An 18,475-nucleotide genomic window follows, 5' to 3' on the forward strand; every position below is an offset into this window, starting at 1 on the left:
GTGGTGTCATGTTGTGGGACTCAGTCTCTGGCAGCTACACCACCAGCATCCACGACTGCAGAGCCTGCCATTTTACATCCCAGAGTTGTGGAGGTCCAGCACGTGCAGCACAAGTCAAAGCGGCACAAAGGTAAAGAAGCCACGGGTGCCATTTTCTTTCTGGCTGCCACCTCCCCCACCTCCTTCCCATCCCCTCACCCCAGAGACATCCTCAGCTTTCAGCTCCCTCCTGCCTATAGCCAGCTTTCCCAGGACTGGGCATGGGGGACAAAGGCTAATCCTGCCTCTTGTCTTTGTTGTTGAGCCTTCTTGCTTGAGGCATTTTGGGTCTATTCTTTCCCTTTCCCCAGTGAAAATTTAGATACTCCAGTTTTGGAGTCTCCATTCCATTCTTTAACCTTACCTATCCAGCTACTATGGTACCTCAGTGAAGAAGCCGGTTAAAGGCCTAATCATTTCTTTTCTCCTATTCAATAAGGAAGCTAATAATTGGGAAAATTCAGACTCAAATATTTGGAAAGTTCTTAAATTTAAAATAGAGCTATGGAAGAGATTATATGGTGTTCTTAAGAGATGGTTTGAAGTCACCTTGACAGAAGCAGCTTTATTTCTTCCAACTGTAATTTGAAAACCAAAGGAAAAATTGAGGGACATGCTTAAAATGACTGCAAAAGGTATGAAATATTACTGCCAGAGCTGTAGAAAAGTTGTTTTTTTTTTTTGTGGTTTTACCCAAAAGTTTAGCCCTGGAGCTCTGATTACTTAAAAATTCCCACTTTGATGTGAATGTCTCTTCGGCACTACTCCAGTAACTTCATGGGCTTTACCTCCTTACCTTCTGAAAGACAGGTAGAGCTAGCTCATGGTTACAGGTTCCAAAAGAGAGGAAATGACTTTAGACTTGAATTTATAAGGTAAAGACTTGAGAGTTAGAAGGCCAGACCCTGCCTGTGGAAAAGAGTTTGTTTTCATGGCTCCCCTTCCTACAGGATGGGAAAGGGGAGGAGAGAGGAAGCATTTCATTTTTTTTGCTATGGTCAAATTGAAGACAAAAACTAACACTTATAAGACAGGAGAGGAGCATTTAGTTACAAAATCAGTCAAACATTTGTGTATCACTACATTTGTTGAGCAAACAAAAGCTACCAGACTCAGAAAACCAGAGATGCTAATGGAACTAACATTAGTAACCAGGGTTTTCTACAGAGTTCAGCGCCCAGGGTGACTTCCAGTAACAACCACCCTTCCCTCCACACACTTTTCTCATGATTGGAAAGCTCAGGCAGCCCAGGATGAATAATGCAGTCACATGGTGGGGAATGGTGACCATAGGTGGGCAGCAGCAGGGATGGGCATTGTGAGCCATTGGTTGGGGCTGTGGGGCAGGGCATTGTGAGCCAGTAGCCTGACTTGGTTGTTTCCTGGTGACTGGGTGACATAGGCTTTTAGGGTGACAGGCATCAGCCAGGGCCAGCAGCCTTCAGTCTAAAATCCTTTAGGATTTTAGAAATAGATGAATCTAGCAACAGATAATTCTGGGTAACCAGTTCCTTGAACAAAGACTAAGTCCACTGAAATAGAAAAAATTATATCATAAAGACATAGAAATATGATCAGCTCATTTCTTTCTTTTAATGGCAGAGATTTTATTAGTATGGAGAAAATGTCTTACAGGTCTTGTGTTTAAACTTCAGTTTGGCTCTTACCTTCTTTCACAGAATAATTAAGCCTCATGATGGGTGTGCCTTTGTAACAAGGAAGTGCTGTACTCCCTTTTCAGAATATTGAAAAATTGTGAAAGAATAAATAATTATGAGACTTAACAGATTGTACCTTATACACAAAGCATGCAAGTACCTGTGGAAACTCCTTGCTTGGTGATGTATGGCAAGCCTCTGTGTGATATTCTGTCTGATTTGGTAGATGAGGTAGTGAGAGAACAAAGTGAGCCTTTTCCTTATTCTTTAGGATGTAAAACATGTTTTCATGTACATCTTACTGGAAGCTTCCAAATACAAATAAGGCCTGTGTATATTCTAGCTATGTTGCTGATGCAGAAGGGAAGGCTTAGAGATCTGAAGGGACTCTGTGAGACAGCTGCTGAACAGGACTGAGGTTCTAAGTCATCAAAGTACACATTGGAGGTCGTAGTGATGCCAAACTCAGTTCTTAAAGAACTTGACAGACTCCAGAATGTCTTATATTTTAAGGTCTACCCATAACATAGACCTCTCTTAGAACTTACTTTTATCTTGATTAGTTCCTTTTGCATTTTATTTTACACATTTACCTCTCCGTTTTTCCTCCTAAAGAGATGGGTCCTCACTGTGGGCACAGAGCCCAGGCTTCTGTCCCTGGCCTGGGCTCAAGCACTCCTGCTGCCTCAGCCTGTAGGAAAGCTGACAATACAGGCATGTGCCATCTCTCCTGGCTCTACCTTCTGTCCGTACATTTATTAAAATGGATAAGGACAAAAGTAGGGGTGACAAAATGGCCTACATTTACCAGTCAAATCAACAGTTTAATAAATGTGGAAGAGTTTCATCTGCTAACTGATTTGAAGCTGAGAATGCCCTGGTCAGGAGAAAGGAGAAGCTGGCAGGAGAGCAGGCAAGGCCCAAGTAAGAAGTGTTGTCAGAACAGTTGAAGAAAAAATAGTTTGTGAGCACAGAATTTACCATTTTATGTGTATGTGCATGACAGTAAGTTTCTATATGTCTCTTCAAACGTGTTTTTGTTGTATTCAGTAAAGGGATAACAGAAACCTCAATTTCAGTGTTCATTCTTTGGCCAGGCATGGTGGCTCATGCCTGTAATCCCAGCATTTTGGGAGGCGGAGGTGGGCAGATTACCTGAGGTCAGGAGTTTGGGAGCAGCCTGGCCAACATGATGAAACCCCTTCTCTACTACGTATACAAAAAATTAGCCAGGCATGGTGGCACATACCTGTAATCCCAGCTACCTGGGAGGCTGAGGCAGGAGAATCACTTGAATCCGGGAGTTGCAGATTGCAGTGAGCCGAGATCCTGCCAGTACACTCCAGCCTGGCTGGGCAAATAAAATGAAAGAAACATGTTCAGCACACTCAATATAAAGTATAGACACATTCAAAGTTTGTTGTTAATATCTTTATTTCAGAAAATTTTGTATCACTTTTTTTGGAAAATGATAAATTCCTACTTAGATGTGAAACATTTTAGCCTTTCTATAATGATGAATTGAATACTTTTGGTAACTTAGACAAATATCACAGCAACCAGTGCTCAAACCATTCTGTGGCACACTAAGCAGTCATTTAAAGGCATCAGGCAGAGCAGGGTGCACTGCTGTAGAAAGACATCCTGGAGTGCTCTCTAGGTGGCAAGTCCTGTTTCAGGAACTTATGCCATAAATAATGCTCTGCTTCATTGTTCTCTTCTGAAATACTTCAAAAGAACATTGTGTCTTGAAGCCATTTCAAAGAGAAGCTCTAAGAACCCAGTTTAGATCTCAGACTCAAACATGTTTTGTCCTATCATGCCTTTATTTAGCAGTATATCTAATACGACTGGGGGTAATATAAGTAACAGATTAAGATAGTAGGAGCTCATTATTCAGTTTTATCACTACCCATCGACTTTTCATGCAGCCTTTTGTGTTCTTACCATAGGAATGCTGCTAGTTTGTTGGCTCTCTCAAGTGAGGGGTCAGGGAAGGGAAAGCATGGGCATATGATGTAGAGACCTCTGAGCAGCAGGTCTTTCAGCTTTCTAGTACCTATTTTGAACCCTCCTTTTAAAAATAACTATCAGTATGTTTCATGTAAAAGATGTAGAAAATAAAGAAAAGTTATTTATTACACTCAGAATACCCATAGATCACTTGTGTTACAGTTTGAGCACTGTTTTTCTGGAAATTATTGCTATGCATTTGAATATAATATTTTATTTCACAAACTTTTTTGTAAAATAAAACTTTCTGATTATTTTATATGTGCTGCCTTGTGACTTTTACTTAAAGCAGTGAGATAATGGCGTAAGTTTCTCAAACAGTACTTGACACCCAGAGAGCACTCCAGGATGTCTTTGCCTGCCAGGGCACCCTACTCTACCTGATGACTTTGAATAACTGCTTAGTGTACTACGGACTGCTTAAAGCACTATTTATTTACCTACCCTTTGCGATTGGCCGTCTTTTTTCGTAAAGTCAGAAACAATCCTGTCATGTTTGATTCAGAACACACATAAAGCACATTTTGATGACAGGTGTGATATCTCGTTACAAAATTCAGATAATATATTTTTTCTAGTGACATAATTAAATGGATGAAATGAGTCATTTTGTATTTAAGGTATTTTATTATTAAATATACTTGTGTCAAACTGCAGTTACCATTGACTTTTAGACATTAACATTCTTAATTTATATTTTTGTGGATCTTGATAGCTTGTGTCTTTAATGCTAAATAGCTACCAGTTTTAAAAATCTGATGCTGTCTTAGATGATAAAACAAAAGGCAACTTTAGCAGATCTGGGAGAATTGGGAGAAACTTAACTAGTTTGGGGTAAAATGAAATATATATATCGAGCAGTTTCAAATGGCCTGGCAGTGTTGCAGGTGCAGGGCCAACAGTGGAACACAACAGAGAGCCCCATTCTAAGTCTGACCCTTACATTCGATAGGGAAGTAAGGGCAGCCAGCACATGAATAGTCAAGAATGGCAGGTGGTGACCTGCTGGGAAGAAAGTAAAGCAGGGTGATGGATTAAAGAGGAGGGCAGTTTGATGGAGGGTTGGCGCTAAGAGCCGAATGTTCTCTTTAAGTGACATGTGAACAGTCTTAAAAGTGAAATGAGCTGGGTATAGTGGCTCCCACTTTTAATCCCAGTACTTTGGAAAGCCAGGATGAGGGGATTCCTTGAGGCTGGAAGTTTAAGACCAGCCTGGCCAACACAGAGACACCCCATCTTATTTAGTTTTAAAAATAAAAAAGTGAGGGGAACCCTGCGAGGATGATGGGAGAGGGCTTCCAGAGAGGGATATCCGCTTTGGAATTCCTGAAATGGAAACAAAGTTTTGATTTGAAACTTTTGAAACAAAGTTTTAGGCAAAGGAGGGAAAGTCACAAGGGCAGCCGCAGCAGAGTAAAAGGATGCTGGGATGAATAAGGTGGGTGAAGGCCTTGTACATGTAGTGAACACTCACAGAAAAGATGGACTTCAGTTGAGATGGAAAACCACTGGAGGATTATAGCCCAGGATTACTGTTAATTCTCCAAGAAAAAGACTGAGCAGAAGCTCTGTGAATATGCTGTAATACAGGCAAGGTTGGAAGCAGGAAGAGCAGCTAGGAGACTGGTGGAGTAGTTCAGGTGAGAGCCGACAGTGAAGAGAAAAACAACAATGACCTGAAAGAGGCAGACTTGAGAAAAATCAAGTGAAACTAAATGTGGATAATAAAGTGGTAAATAGACAAGTCACAGAAAAAGAAATGCAGGTGATTTGTAAACACATCTTCACTCATAAAAGAAAGGCAAATGACAGCTCTACTGCAGGGTCTCTACTATTGAGGGAAATCCCAAAACCATGGCAGAACGTTCCTTGGTGTGGCTGTGAGGAAAGTTGCATTCATGTATTGCTGGTAGAAATGCAAAAAGACTCAACTCCATGAAGGGGAATTTGGTACAATCTCACAACTGTGAAAATTCATTTGAACCAGACATCCTACTTTGAGGAATTTTATCCTGAAGTTATGTTCTGTAAATATAAAACAAACTATTTGCAGAGTTCTTGTTGCATTATTTTCAATAGTTAAATATTGGAAATAACTGGCATGCCTAGTAAGGGACTAGTAAAATAAGCTGGTACTTGTACATAAAGGAGAAGTATGGAGCTGTGAAAAAGAGTAAGATGTCTTTTTATTGCTGTGGAGTGATTCCCAAGAATAGGGTACGCAGAAAAGCCAAAAGGAGAACGTGCAGTAATATACATGAAAGATAGCAGGAGAAATAATGTGTATTTCATTATTTAAAAATAAAAAACAACGTTGGGGAAGTCTTGATGACCTGTGACAGTTTTCTCCTAATTTCACTGGGTAGCCAAAGTGCATAGTTTCTCAAAACATTATTTTGCTATGGGTTCTGCAAAGGATGTTAAGTGTGCACTTTTCGCCTTTGAGTTAGAGAAAGCTTTGGTTTGTAATCTGTTGTGCCTTGTGTAGTATACAGACTGCTCTTTGATTTTATTCTATCCTCTCAATGTTTTGAGTTAGGTGTAATATGGGAATTATACTTGTGTTACATATGAGGAGGCTGGTTCTAAGAAGAAGACGGAGTAGATCAGGAATGTAAATTCTAGATATATGGCATATAAAACTAGAATCTATAAAAAGGCATGCATATGGCCTGCTTTAAATACTACCTTGTCTAAAAAAACTTTCTAAAGCTTACTAAAGCAATCAAGCCTCAGGATGAAAACAACAATATTAGATAATGAGAAACAAAATGGGGATACTTGTAACACAGTAATGCTTTTTATTTTGAAGAGACAGGGTCTTGCTTTGTTACCCCGGCTGGAGTTCAGTGGCGTGATCATAGCTCACTGCAGCCCCAATCTTCCAGGCTCAGATGATCTTCCCACAACAGGCTTCCATGTAGCTAGGGATACAAGGGCTCACCACCACATCCTATGACATTTAGAAGCTTTTTGTAGAATTGAGGTCTCACTGTGTTGCCCAGGTTGGTCTTAAACTTCTGAACTTAAGCTAATCCTCCTGCCTCAGCCTCTAAAAATGTCAGGATTATAGCCGTGGGCCAGCACACCTAGCCCAGAAATGTTCCTAAAAAGTCTGAAAAAAATAAGTTAAATTTTATTAAGAAATATATAAAAAGATAAACATATAGTATGGTATATGAAATGTCACAGTTCAGTCATGGTCACTACAACAGTGATTAAAATATCCAACAGTTGAGGCAAGTCTGAGAACTGAGAGGGACATACAGGATTGGTTTGGAAGCCAGAATTAGGATTGTCAGAGCTGGGAAAGCAGAAGCAAGGCAAGAATGTGCCCAGGAGTGGGGTATGCAGCAGCCCCGTGGTATGCCACATGCACAGGAGCATGGCACGCAGCAGCTCCGTAGTATGCCATGTTCACAGGAGCGGGGCACGCAGCAGCTCCATGGTATGCCATGTGTTATTTTTTACATCATGCCAGCTCTAGCCCAGCAGATGAGAATCACCTGATGTGTAGAAAGAGTGGGCTTAGGTAAAATCTCTGATCATGCATAACTGAGAGACTTAAAATGTTTGCCTTATGGGTCATAAAACTAATAAAAGTGACAACATGGGGATAATAGAGTAGGTCAGTAAATGCGGTAAGCCACCTGCCACCTCTCCAGAGCTTCAACCATCCCACAGAAATGTTTCGGTAGCAGGATTTGACAAAGCTTGTGAGAAGAGCTCTCAGTCCAGGGTTCAGGGCATGATCTAGAGGACTCAGGTGTTCCAGGATCTCTATCCCCGGGGAACCAACTACATTATTACCTCAGATCTATCACTCCTCACTGCGGTGACTCTGGGCAAGTCACTCAAAATGTCTGAGTCTTAATTCACTGAATTGGAAAATATGGGTTGTAGCCCCTTCCCTGCCTGTCCCTTGGGGCTGATGTGGGGATCAGGGAAATCACAGATCTCTGTCATGAGCTGGAAATCATGTGGCCATGGAAACTGTGATGTCACTTTCCATCCTACTCTGCACAGGAGACATGCATGCTTCCTCTCTGTATTCAACCACTACCAAGTATCTGGATTATCCTTCTCAACATTGAATGATTGAACATTTTAGGGCATTTACAAAAAGAAAAGAGTCTTTTTAAGTCTTTATCTGCATTTCATTCTTTTAGGTGCTATAGACCTTAGTAGGTCTATAGCATAGATCTACTAATGTTTTTACATCTCAGAATAGGGAAGAGAGGCACAGATGGGTTCATATCCCTCTCCCAGGTATGTGCAGATTCTAAGTAGGATTTGAACCCAGCCTATTCTTGGTAACTTGGATCTTCTGCTTTTCTATATTGTCTCATCTGAATAAAGGTATCTGCCTGGACAAACAAATCTTCCTAGATCCCAGATCTAATTCAGGTAGCATTGAAAAGCAGTCGGTGAAAACTAGGATCAAAAGTTTAAACTAAGTTTTTACTAATTTCTCTGTAGTCTTCTGCCAGCAAGATGTCAAGAATTGTCTTTATTATAATACATTTCTACCTTGCAGGTTTGGTTGGCCACGTGAGGAGCTGGGTACAAAAGTGGAGGGCTAAAAGAATTTGCCCCACTGGAAATGAAGGTAGGGTGGAAATTATATCATTAAGTTGATTGAAGCAAAGAATTCCAGTTTACTCATCCAGTGTCCCAGAGAGACTCAGTAAATGCTTATGTGATGTTCTTCATTTATTTCATTTGTGCCCATTTAAATGCATTAAATCAATGGGTGATGCAACTACACAAGTAAAGTTACATTGGCAGCTTAGAGGTTGGTTCTTTTTGTTTCTTTGTTTTTGTGAAAAGGTCTCATCTTGTCACCCAAGAGTGCACTGGTGCAATCACAGCTCATTGCAATCTTGACCTCCCCGTGTTCAGATGATCCTTCTACCTCAGCCTCCCAAGCAGATGGCTATAATGCACATGCTTTATACCAAGCTCTTTTTTTAAATTTTTTTTTTTTTTTGTAGAGACGGGGTTTCACAGTGTTGCCCAGGCTTGGTTCGCTTTTGATAGTAAAGGACATCTCAAATGTTTAGACATTTGCTTTCTGTTTGGGCAATTATGAATACAGCAATTACAAACCTTCTTGTGTCTTGTTTGGAAACATAATTTTAAAATGTAAGGAAATACTAAAATTATGGTTACTTGCTCATACGGTAAGACCACGTTTCTTTGTAAGAATTTTGGTAGAATTTACCGGTGAAATCATCTGAAGGTAGTGTTTTTGTTCTTTTGAGAAGATACTAATTATTGATTCAATTTCTAATATAAATATAGGCCTATTCAGATGATTCATTGATCATGAGAAGACGTTTAACCTTCTGAAACAGATCCAAAAAGTTAGCTCATTTCATATAATGTTTCCAAGTGTGAGCACAGATGTGTTCACAACATTCCTTTATTATTATTTTTTGATTCAACTCGTCTTGAACTGATATTATTAGTACATCGTGACTTCCTTCTTTTCCTTTTAGGTTAGACAAGGTAGAGGTTTATCAGCGTTATTGATCTTTTCAAAGAACTGTTTTTGTTGTTGTTGATTTTCTCTGATGATTTCCTGTTTTTATTCCATTAATTTCTGCAGTCGTTATTTATTTTTCCTCAATTCGAGATTATACTGCTGTTTTTCTTTCAATGCCCAAGGCGGAAGCTAGATTATGAATTTAGATTTGATTTTTCTCATTTTTGACACAGCATCATGAATGTTACTCACTAAATATATCATTGGAATGCACACTTAATAATTAAAATAATAAATATGTAAGCTTTTAAAATTTAAAAAATGCAACAGGACAGATGATAAATATAGCAGCAGGATATGTAGATCCACAGAAGTTAAATAATCCTGTAACGTTTCATAAAATGTTGGGATTTGCCTAGACCTTCACGTGGGCAGCAGGTGTGATGAGATGCTCTCACTGAGCCATACAGTGCCGTTCTGTATTAACCGGTTCACAGACTATTTCACACTGATGAGGTTGCCCGAGCTAGAAAGCCAAGGCTCTTTCATTTCTTTCTTGCTCTCTCCTTTGCCTTCCTTCAGCACCAAGGAGAGTGGCTGAGTGGCAGCTCAGTTCATGCTTGTCAACAGCCCCCCTCCATACACTGCAGCTTCTGTCCACATCCCCCAAGACTTCTTGTGGGATTCCTCAGCATCACCAGTGTACTTACTGTCTCTCTGTGTTCTCCTAGCTCCTCTTCAAGACCAGAAGAAAACCTTAAAGAGACGTGAAAACCTTAAAGAGACATCACCTGACATAGTAAGATGCATTTCTTTGTCTTGAAGACAAATGTCTTTTTTGGGGGCTTCTAGAATATCAAGTGAGTATCATTTCTGACTGCCCTTGTGAATCAGGCCTCAGCTGTCATGGACTCTAGCTACCAGTCACTGGAATGTATGACCAACTGAAGCCTGATTGATGATGTCAGTCAGAAGATGACATCACTGAAATACTAGTAGTGAGCGTATTTCTCAGTAGCAACATATTCTTCCTGAAAAATAATTTTGTATTTTTCAGCCAGCATAGATACTTGCTAAGTATTCCAAACCCAGTGCATTTTCTGCAAGCATCCCCTGTTCTCCATTTGGGGCCTGTGACTTCATCACTGTTTGACATCTGGTTTTTTGTTTAGTTTTGTTTTGTTTTTGAGACACAGTCTCTCTGCCACCAGGCTACAGCGCAGTGGTGTGATCTCAGATCACTGCAGCGTCCTCCTACTGCATTCAAGCAATTCTCCTGCCTCAGCCTCCCGAGTAGCTGGGACTGAAGGTTCTCACCACCACCATGCCGGGTTTCTTGTTTTTAGTAGAGACGGGGTTTCACCATGTTGGCCAGGATGGTCTCAATCTCTTGCCCTCATGATCTGCCCGCCTCAGCCTCCCAACGTGCTGGGATTACATGTGTGAGCCACCGTGCCCAGTCTGCCGTCTGGTTTCCTAATGTCACAAGTGAATACAAGACCTGTGCCAATGGGACCCAGCATGATGTAATCCTCATGGTGTTTCTTTTTCTCTTATTGCAGGAGAAGACTGCAGCCCAGTATTGCCACCGTATGTATTCTTTTCCTTTTAAACAGTTACCGAGACGTAGTTGACATGCAAACTAACTCACCCATTTAAATTAGGTGATTCAGTGTTTTCACTCTATTTACGGGGTTGTGCAACCATTGTTAGAGTCTAATTTTAGAAGCTTTTTTCCCCCCTCAGAAAACCCCCTTAGTAGTGACTCCTCTGTTCTCCCCAACCCCCCACACCGCTGGTTCTAGGCAGCCCTAATCTTCTTCCTGTTTCTGTAGTACACTGCCTTTCTGTATTAATCGGTTCTTCAAATGACGATTTCACATTGATGAGGCTGCCCCAGCTAGGAAGCCAAGGCTCTTTCATTTCTTTCTGCCCCTTTCCTTTTCCTTCCTTCAGCACCAAGGAAAATGGTCCAGCAGCAGCTGGGTCCATGCTTGTCAAACGACCAGCTCCATGCACTCCACCCCGGTCCACATTTCCCAAAGCTCCTTGTGAGATTCCTCAGCAGCACCAATGCACTGACTGTCACTTCGTGTTCTCTTAGGTGCTGTTCAGGTCCCACAGGACCGCAGCCTGGAACACATCAAGGATGATGAGCTACCCCGTGATGTGGTGAGATGCATTTCTTTGTCTCAAAGAGAAATTTTTATTTCTGGGGCCTCTGGAATATCAAGTGAAGATCATTTTCGACTGCCATTGTGAATCAGACCTCAGTCGTTATGAACTCTAGTGACCAGTCAGTGGAGATTCTGACCAACTGAGGCCTGATTGACGATGTCAGTCAAAAGATGGCATAACTCAGAATCTGGTCTTGTGCATATTTCTCAGTAGCCACATTTTCTCCTTGAAAAATAATTTTGTACTTTTCAGCCAGCATAGATACCTGCTAAGTATTCCAAACCCACTGCATTTTCTGCAAGCATCCCGTGCTCTATTTGGGGCCTGTGACTTCATCACTGTTTGACATTTGGTTTTTTGCTTAGTTTAGTTTTGTTTTTGAGACAGAGTCTCTCTGTCACCAGGCTACAGTGCAGCGGAGTGATCTCAGAGCACTGCAGCGTCCTCCTACTGCATTCAAGCAATTCTCCTGCCTCAGCCTCCTGAGTAGCTGGGACTGAAGGTTCTCGCCACCACCACGCCGGGTTTCTTGTAGTTTGTAGTAGAGATGGCGTTTCACCATGCTGGGTTTTTTGAAGTTTTCAGTACAGACAGGGTTTCAGCATGTTGGCCAGGATGGCCTCAACCTCTTGCCCTCATGATCTGCCCGCCTCAGCCTCGCCACATGCTGGATTACATGAGTGAACCACCGCGCCCAGCCTGCCATCTGGTTATCTAACGTCACCAAGTGAATATTAGACCTGTGCCAGCGGGACCCAGCATGATGTCATCCTCATGGTGTTTCTTTTTCTCTTATTGCAGGAGAAGCCCGCCGCTTGGTGTCACCGCCGTACGTATTCTTTTTCTTTTAAACAGTTACCAAGACGTAGTGCGTATGCAAACAAATTCACTTATTTAAAGTAGGTGATTCCGTGCTTTTACTCTATTTATAGGGTTGTGCAACCATTGTTAGAGTCTAATTTTAGAAGCTGTCTTTCCCCCTCAGAAAACCCCCTTAGTAGTGACTCCTCTGTTCTCCCCAACCCCCCACGCCCCTGGATTTAGGCAGCCCTAATCTACTTCCTGTTTCTGTACTACACTGCCTTTCTTTATTAACCCGTTCTTCAAATGATGATTTCACGTTGATGAGATTGCCCTGTCTAGGAAGCCAGGCTCTTTCATTTCTTTCTGCCCCTCTCCTTTTCCTTCCTTCAGCACCAAGGAGAATGGTCCAGCAGCAGCTGGGTCCGTGCTTGTCAAACGCCCAGCTCCATACCCTCCAGCCCGGTCCACATTTCCCAAAGCCCCTGGTGAGATTCCTGAGCAGCACCAATGCACTGACCGTCATTCTGTGTTCTCTTAGGTCCCGTTGAGGTCCTGCAGGACCAGCTACCCCGTGACGAGGTAAGATGCATTTCTTTGTCTCAAAGAGAAATTTTTATTTCTGGGGCCTCTGGAATATCAAGTGAATATCCTTTTTGACTGCCATTGTGAATCAGACCTCAGGTGTCGTGGAGTCCGGCGACCAGTCAGTGGAGTTTCTCACCAACTGAGGCCTGATTGACGATGTCAATCAAAAGATGGCATAGCTAACAATTTGGTTTGGGGCATATTTCTCAGTTGCAACGTTTTCTCCTTGAAATACAATTTCGTATTTTTCAGCCAGCATAGATACCTGCTAAGTATTCCAAAGCGACTGCATTTTCTGCAAGCGCCCCCTGTGCTCCATTTGGGGCCTGTGACTTCAACACTGTTGGACATCTGGTTTTTTCTTTAGTTTAGTTTTGTTTTTGAGACAGAGTCTCTCTGTCTCCAGGCTACAGTGCAGCGATGTGATCTCAGATCACTGCAGCGTCCTCCTACTGCATTCAAGCAATTCTCCTGCTTCAGCCTCCCGAATAGCTGGGACTGAAGGTTCTCGCCACCACCACGCCGGGTTTTTTGTAGTTTTTAGTACAGACGGCGTTTCACCATGTTGGCCAGGATGGCCTCAACCTCTTGCCCTCATGATCTGCCCACCTCAGCCTCGCCACATGCTGGATTACATGCGTGAACCACTGCGCCCAGCCTGCCATCTGGTTATCTAACGTCACCAAGTGAATATTAGACCTGTGCCAGCGGGACCCAGCATGATGTCATCCTCATGGTGTTTCTTTTTCTCTTATTGCAGGAGAAGCCCGCCGTTTTGTGTTACTGCCGTACGTATTCTTTTTCTTTTAAACAGTTACCAAGACGTAGTGCATATGCAAACAAATTCACTTATTTAAAGTAGGTGATTCCGTGTTTTTACTCTATTTATAGGGTTGTGTGACCATTGTTAGAGTCTAATTTTAGAAGCTTTTTTTCCCCTCTCAGAAAACCCGCTTGGTAGAGACTCCTCTGTTTTCCCCAACTCCTGACACCCCTGGTCCTAGGCAGCCCTAATCTACTTTCTGTTTCTGTAGTACACTGCCTTTCTGTATTAACCGGTTCTTCAAATGACGATTTCACATTGATGAGGCTGCCCCAGCTAGGAAGCCAGGCTCTTTCGTTTCTCTCTGCCCCTTTCCTTTTCCTTCCTTCAGCACCAAGGAAAATGGTCCAGCAGCAGCTGGGTCCATGCTTGTCAAACGACCAGCTCCATGCACTCCAGCCTGGTCCACATTTCTCAAAGCTCCTTGTGAGATTCCTGAGCAGCACCAATGCACTGACTGTCACTCTGTGTTCTCTTAGGTCCTCTTGAAGTCATCTTAGAGGATGTCGAGGATGAGGAGCTACCCCGTGACATGGTGAGATGCATTTCTTTGTCTCGAAGAGAAATTTTTATTTCTGGGGCCTCTGGAATATCAAGTGAAGATCATTTTCGACTGCCATGGTGAATCACACGTCAGTTGTCGTGGACTCTAGCGACCAGTCAGTGGAGTTTCTCACCAACTGAGGCCTGGTTGACGATGTCAGTCAAAAGATGGCATAACTTACAGTCTGGTCGTGGGCCTACTTCTCAGTGGCAACATACTCTTTTTGAAAAATTATTTGGTATCTTCCAGCTGACATGGCCACTTGCTACATTTCCAAAACACCCCACTGTTTATTTCAAAGGCATCTTACATGCTTCATTTGGGCACCAGTGACATGTGGTTTTCTAATGTCACCATGATAAATATCTGCACCAACCGCACCCCGCATGTTAAGGTGCTTTGTTTTTCTCTTGTTGCAGGACACCGTGACAGCCCCAAATGACCTCCGTATGTATTCTTTTTCTCATAAAGTGCTTTATTGTCACAGAGTTGACATGCAAAACTATTCACTTGTTTAAAGTGGGTGATGTAGTGTTTTTACTATATTTACAGGGTTGTGCAGCCATTGTCACAATCTAAGTTTAGAATCCTTTAATTTCTCCTCAGAGAAATTCTAAAGCCATTAGTAGTCACTTCTCTTTTTCCCCAAGGCCCACACTTCTGGCCCTAGGCATCCACTAAGGTACTTTCTAGATTTGCCTTCTCTGGCAATTTCTATTTTAAATCAAATTTGGTTTTAAGTTATGGGATACATGTGCAGAACGTGCAGCTTTATTATACAGCTAAAAGTGTGCATGGTTTGCTGCACCTGTCAACCCATCACCTAGGTATTAAGCCCCGCATACATTAGCTCTTTATTCTGATGCTCTCCCGTCCACTTCCCCCACTGTGTGTGTTGTTCCCCTCTCTAACATTGTACATATTCTAATATCACTTTCTTTCTAATGACAAATCTTGGTGATAAGTCAGGGGTGATTTTTTTGCTTGCTTTTGTCTGGAGAACCTTTCTAGCTTCGGGTTCCTGATAGGTGTGAAAATCTGGGGTGTGCTGTGAGAAACAGATGTCTCCATGAAGAACTCAGCTCTAGACAGTGGAATCTCCATCATGCCCTATTGATTCTACTGTGGAAATAGGTTTTTGCTTCCTTCTGAAAACCTTCACACAGAGAGCCAAGGTAGCTGCTTTAAGTCATGATCAATGTCAAGTAGACCACATGATGGTTTGAGGGTTTTTTTTTGGAGCATTCATTCTGTGAAGATGCTTTGCTTTTTGGTAAAATTTGATTGTCTTGTATGTGTCAGTATTTTCCTAATGGAACAAAAGAATGAAACTGTTTGGCTGTGCAATGTCACTTTTTCACCCCATAAGTGATTTTCTCGTGACCAGATTGTCCTTGAAACCTTTAATCTTTAGACGAAGCTTCCCATTGGTGCTTCGGGGGCACTGCTGTGTGTGAGTCAAGGAAAATATCAGTGTTACCAACATTGAGGTTCTCTGAATTCATGAACACCTGCTTAGTGGGCTTCATGGGAGAGAGCAAGGGAGAGCCTCATGCTAGACCTGAAGGGAAACATGATTTAGAGGATCAGAGGGGAAACAAATGAGAACATTACGGACATTGTTAAAAGAGAATGTCAAGGTTGCAGTGTTAGGGGCATCCATTCAGCGTCATCACCGGGGCCCAGGCAGGATATGAGACCCCTTCTGGGGAGGAGTGAGTAGGACTTGGCCTTTCTCTCTGTTGAGAGCTTGATGTGAACATCACCCTAAATACCTTGAGAAAGGAGCTTCCTTCCTGACCCATGTCTTCTCCATCTCTTTGTGCGATGATGGCAATGATACCAACAGAGTGTCATTGCGGAGAGGGGCAGAACAGGAATCAGGTCCCCATTTTTGTGACATGGAACAGACAGGACATGAGTCAGTAGGAATGGACCTCAGGGTCAGACCAGACACAGAGAGGTCCCAGGCCTGATCTTCCTGGGGCTGAGACAGACAAGTTTTTATTTTTCACCTCTTCTGGAAATCTCCTGAGGAATGATTCTTCAGTAGACCCTGTTGGCCAAGGGTCTTCTGGCCCAGAAATGCTTTTCAACTGGACAGAGTCTTCCAGCTTTTGGCCTGGGCAGCTGCAGCACTCCAAAGTAGTAGGGCAGGTAGGGAGGGACATGAGTTTCAGTGCAGGGTGATCTCAGCAAAGGGCTGGGGACTGATCCCAGACTCCAGGTCATCCTTGCAACTCTTCTGTGCAATCCATAACATCTCAGTTTCCACTTATTTTGGAGATGGTTAAAAATCTTCCACCTCAAAGTCTGAGTCTTCTCACAGGTGAATAGAGGAGCCCTGGCTATGGGTATTTACTCGCAGGGCAGTGACTGTGTCTTCCTCATTTGTTTTTACCCCAGAGCTCAGTCCTGGGATGGACACTTTAGGCTCCATGGATGTTTTAATGAACACACCCCTGGGATGAGCTCTAGGTCACCCCTGGGCTGGGTTCTAGTGCAGGTGTGGAAAGGTTTCCTTCTCAGCCTGTTTAGCCACACACTCAACCTGGAGCCTGCCCAGCTTCTGAGTCAGGGCCTCTGGAGATGAGGGTGAGCTCCTGAGGACAGTGAGATGCCCCCACCCCTCTGCTCCTGCTGCTCTGATCTAGTCTGGACGTGGTGTGCAGGGCCACACTCTTCCACTGGGTGCAAGCGCATCCCTGCTGGAATCCCTCTGGACCTGGATGTTGTCCTCACTGTCATATCCTCAGCCCCACACAGTGATGGGCCCTTGTGCATATGTTCAGGAAGTAAATGTGTGGTAGAATCAGAGCAGCAAAGGATTCTGCAAAAAACACCAGGAGAGGGGAGTCAGGTCTTCCTCATGTCTGGATATCTGGAGCTGTCCCATCTAGTGTGCTTCTCAGTCATATATATACCTCTTTATACTTAAATAAATATATACAATGAAATATTCAAAACCTCATCACAACAGCCACCATGCGATGGCCCAGCAGCTGTACATCAGAGAGCATTTCCATCCCCACAGAATGCTGTCTTGCATGTCTGCTGTGAGCCTGGCCCAGGATCTGATTGTTGGACTCACATCACTCAAAGCGTGCACATCAAAGTTGGGATCTTAGGGTTGTGCGATTGGAGGTGAGACCGATAATGGGCCAGTAGAAGGAACAATGGAAAGGTGATTCCTTCAGCTTCTCTTTCTTACTTGAAGGCTGGAAAGTGTAAGCAATGCCTTGTTGAAGACCTCTGGCTCCACAGAGTCTGGAGAGAATCTGAGAACATGGAGGAAAGCTCAGGGTGATCTCATGTAATCTAGTGTGGCCTCACCTGGAATAGGAGGGTGGGTGAGTCACTCTCCGAAATAACGTCTTGCTGAGATTTGTGTCTCTAAAGATTGGCCAGTTGACACCATCCATGAGGGAAGCTGCAATAGGACAATTTCTGCAGGTAGAAAATGATACCCTAGGCCGGGTGCAGTGGCTCAGGTTATTAATCCCAGCACTTTGGGAGGCTGAGGTGGGCGCATCATGAGGTCAAGAGATCAAGACCATCCTGGGCAACATGGTGAAACTCCGTCTCTACTAAAACTACAAAAATTAGCTGGGCGTGGTGGTGTGTGCCTGTAGTCCCAGCTACTCAGGAGGCTGAGGCAGGAGAATTGCTTGAAACCAGGAGGCAGATATTGCAGTCAGTTAAGATCCCACCACTGCACTCCAGCCCAGTGCCTGGTTAGCAAGACTGTCTCAAACAAACAAAAACAAAAGTACTACCCTAGGAGTATTTCTGGGAGCAGTTGGGTTACACCCATTGCTTTGGAACCTAGGAAAGGGGCTATGAAGCCAGAACCAAAAAAAAATAGCTGTAGAGGTCTGAATTATTTCTGTTGTATTTTAATAAGATAGAGATGAGAGGATGTGTGTCCATGGGCTTTGTGGGCTGCTTTTGTAACCATCGTTTCTTGCTCTGGTATTTAATGATGACTTTTCCCAGGAGACCAGTTTTTCCTGCCTATGTCACAGCAAACATCTAAGCCTTGCTTTTTGATTGGTTAGTATGTTTTGGGAATTGGGAATGCGAGAATATTATTAGGTCTTGGCATTGTCTAAGGTGAAAGATATCTGGTGAGACTCCCTCACGGTACTATCTGAACATAGTTGTTTCTCTGAGATGGTCTCAGAATCTTCAGTCCCACACTCCATATGCCACACCCAGCAAAGCTCCCTGAGTTACTCACAGTCTTTAGCCACCAGGGTACTGACTGTTACTCTGTCTCCCTCCAGTTCCTCCTGAGGATTGCAGGAGCATCACTACTGAGGATGATGGCGAGGTAAGAACCC

At 43.1% G+C, this 18,475-nt stretch overlaps 1 protein-coding gene across 1 annotated transcript; it reads left to right on the plus strand.

Annotated features, from left to right (window-relative positions):
* Positions 1 to 8,150: 8,150 nt before the first annotated feature.
* On the plus strand, positions 8,151 to 17,996 carry LOC128928120 (uncharacterized). Its single transcript, XM_078350062.1, has 7 exons — positions 8,151 to 8,319; positions 9,930 to 9,997; positions 10,761 to 10,788; positions 11,303 to 11,370; positions 12,178 to 12,759; positions 13,526 to 14,123; positions 14,552 to 17,996. The coding sequence occupies exons 1-5, from the start codon at positions 8,205 to 8,207 to the stop codon at positions 12,277 to 12,279; spliced, it is 381 nt and encodes a 126-aa protein (XP_078206188.1). The 5' UTR covers positions 8,151 to 8,204; the 3' UTR covers positions 12,280 to 12,759; positions 13,526 to 14,123; positions 14,552 to 17,996.
* The last annotated feature ends 479 nt before the right edge of the window (positions 17,997 to 18,475 follow it).

Source organism: Callithrix jacchus, chromosome 15, assembly GCF_049354715.1.
Source record: "Callithrix jacchus isolate 240 chromosome 15, calJac240_pri, whole genome shotgun sequence".
Taxonomy (NCBI): Eukaryota; Metazoa; Chordata; class Mammalia; order Primates; family Cebidae; genus Callithrix; species Callithrix jacchus.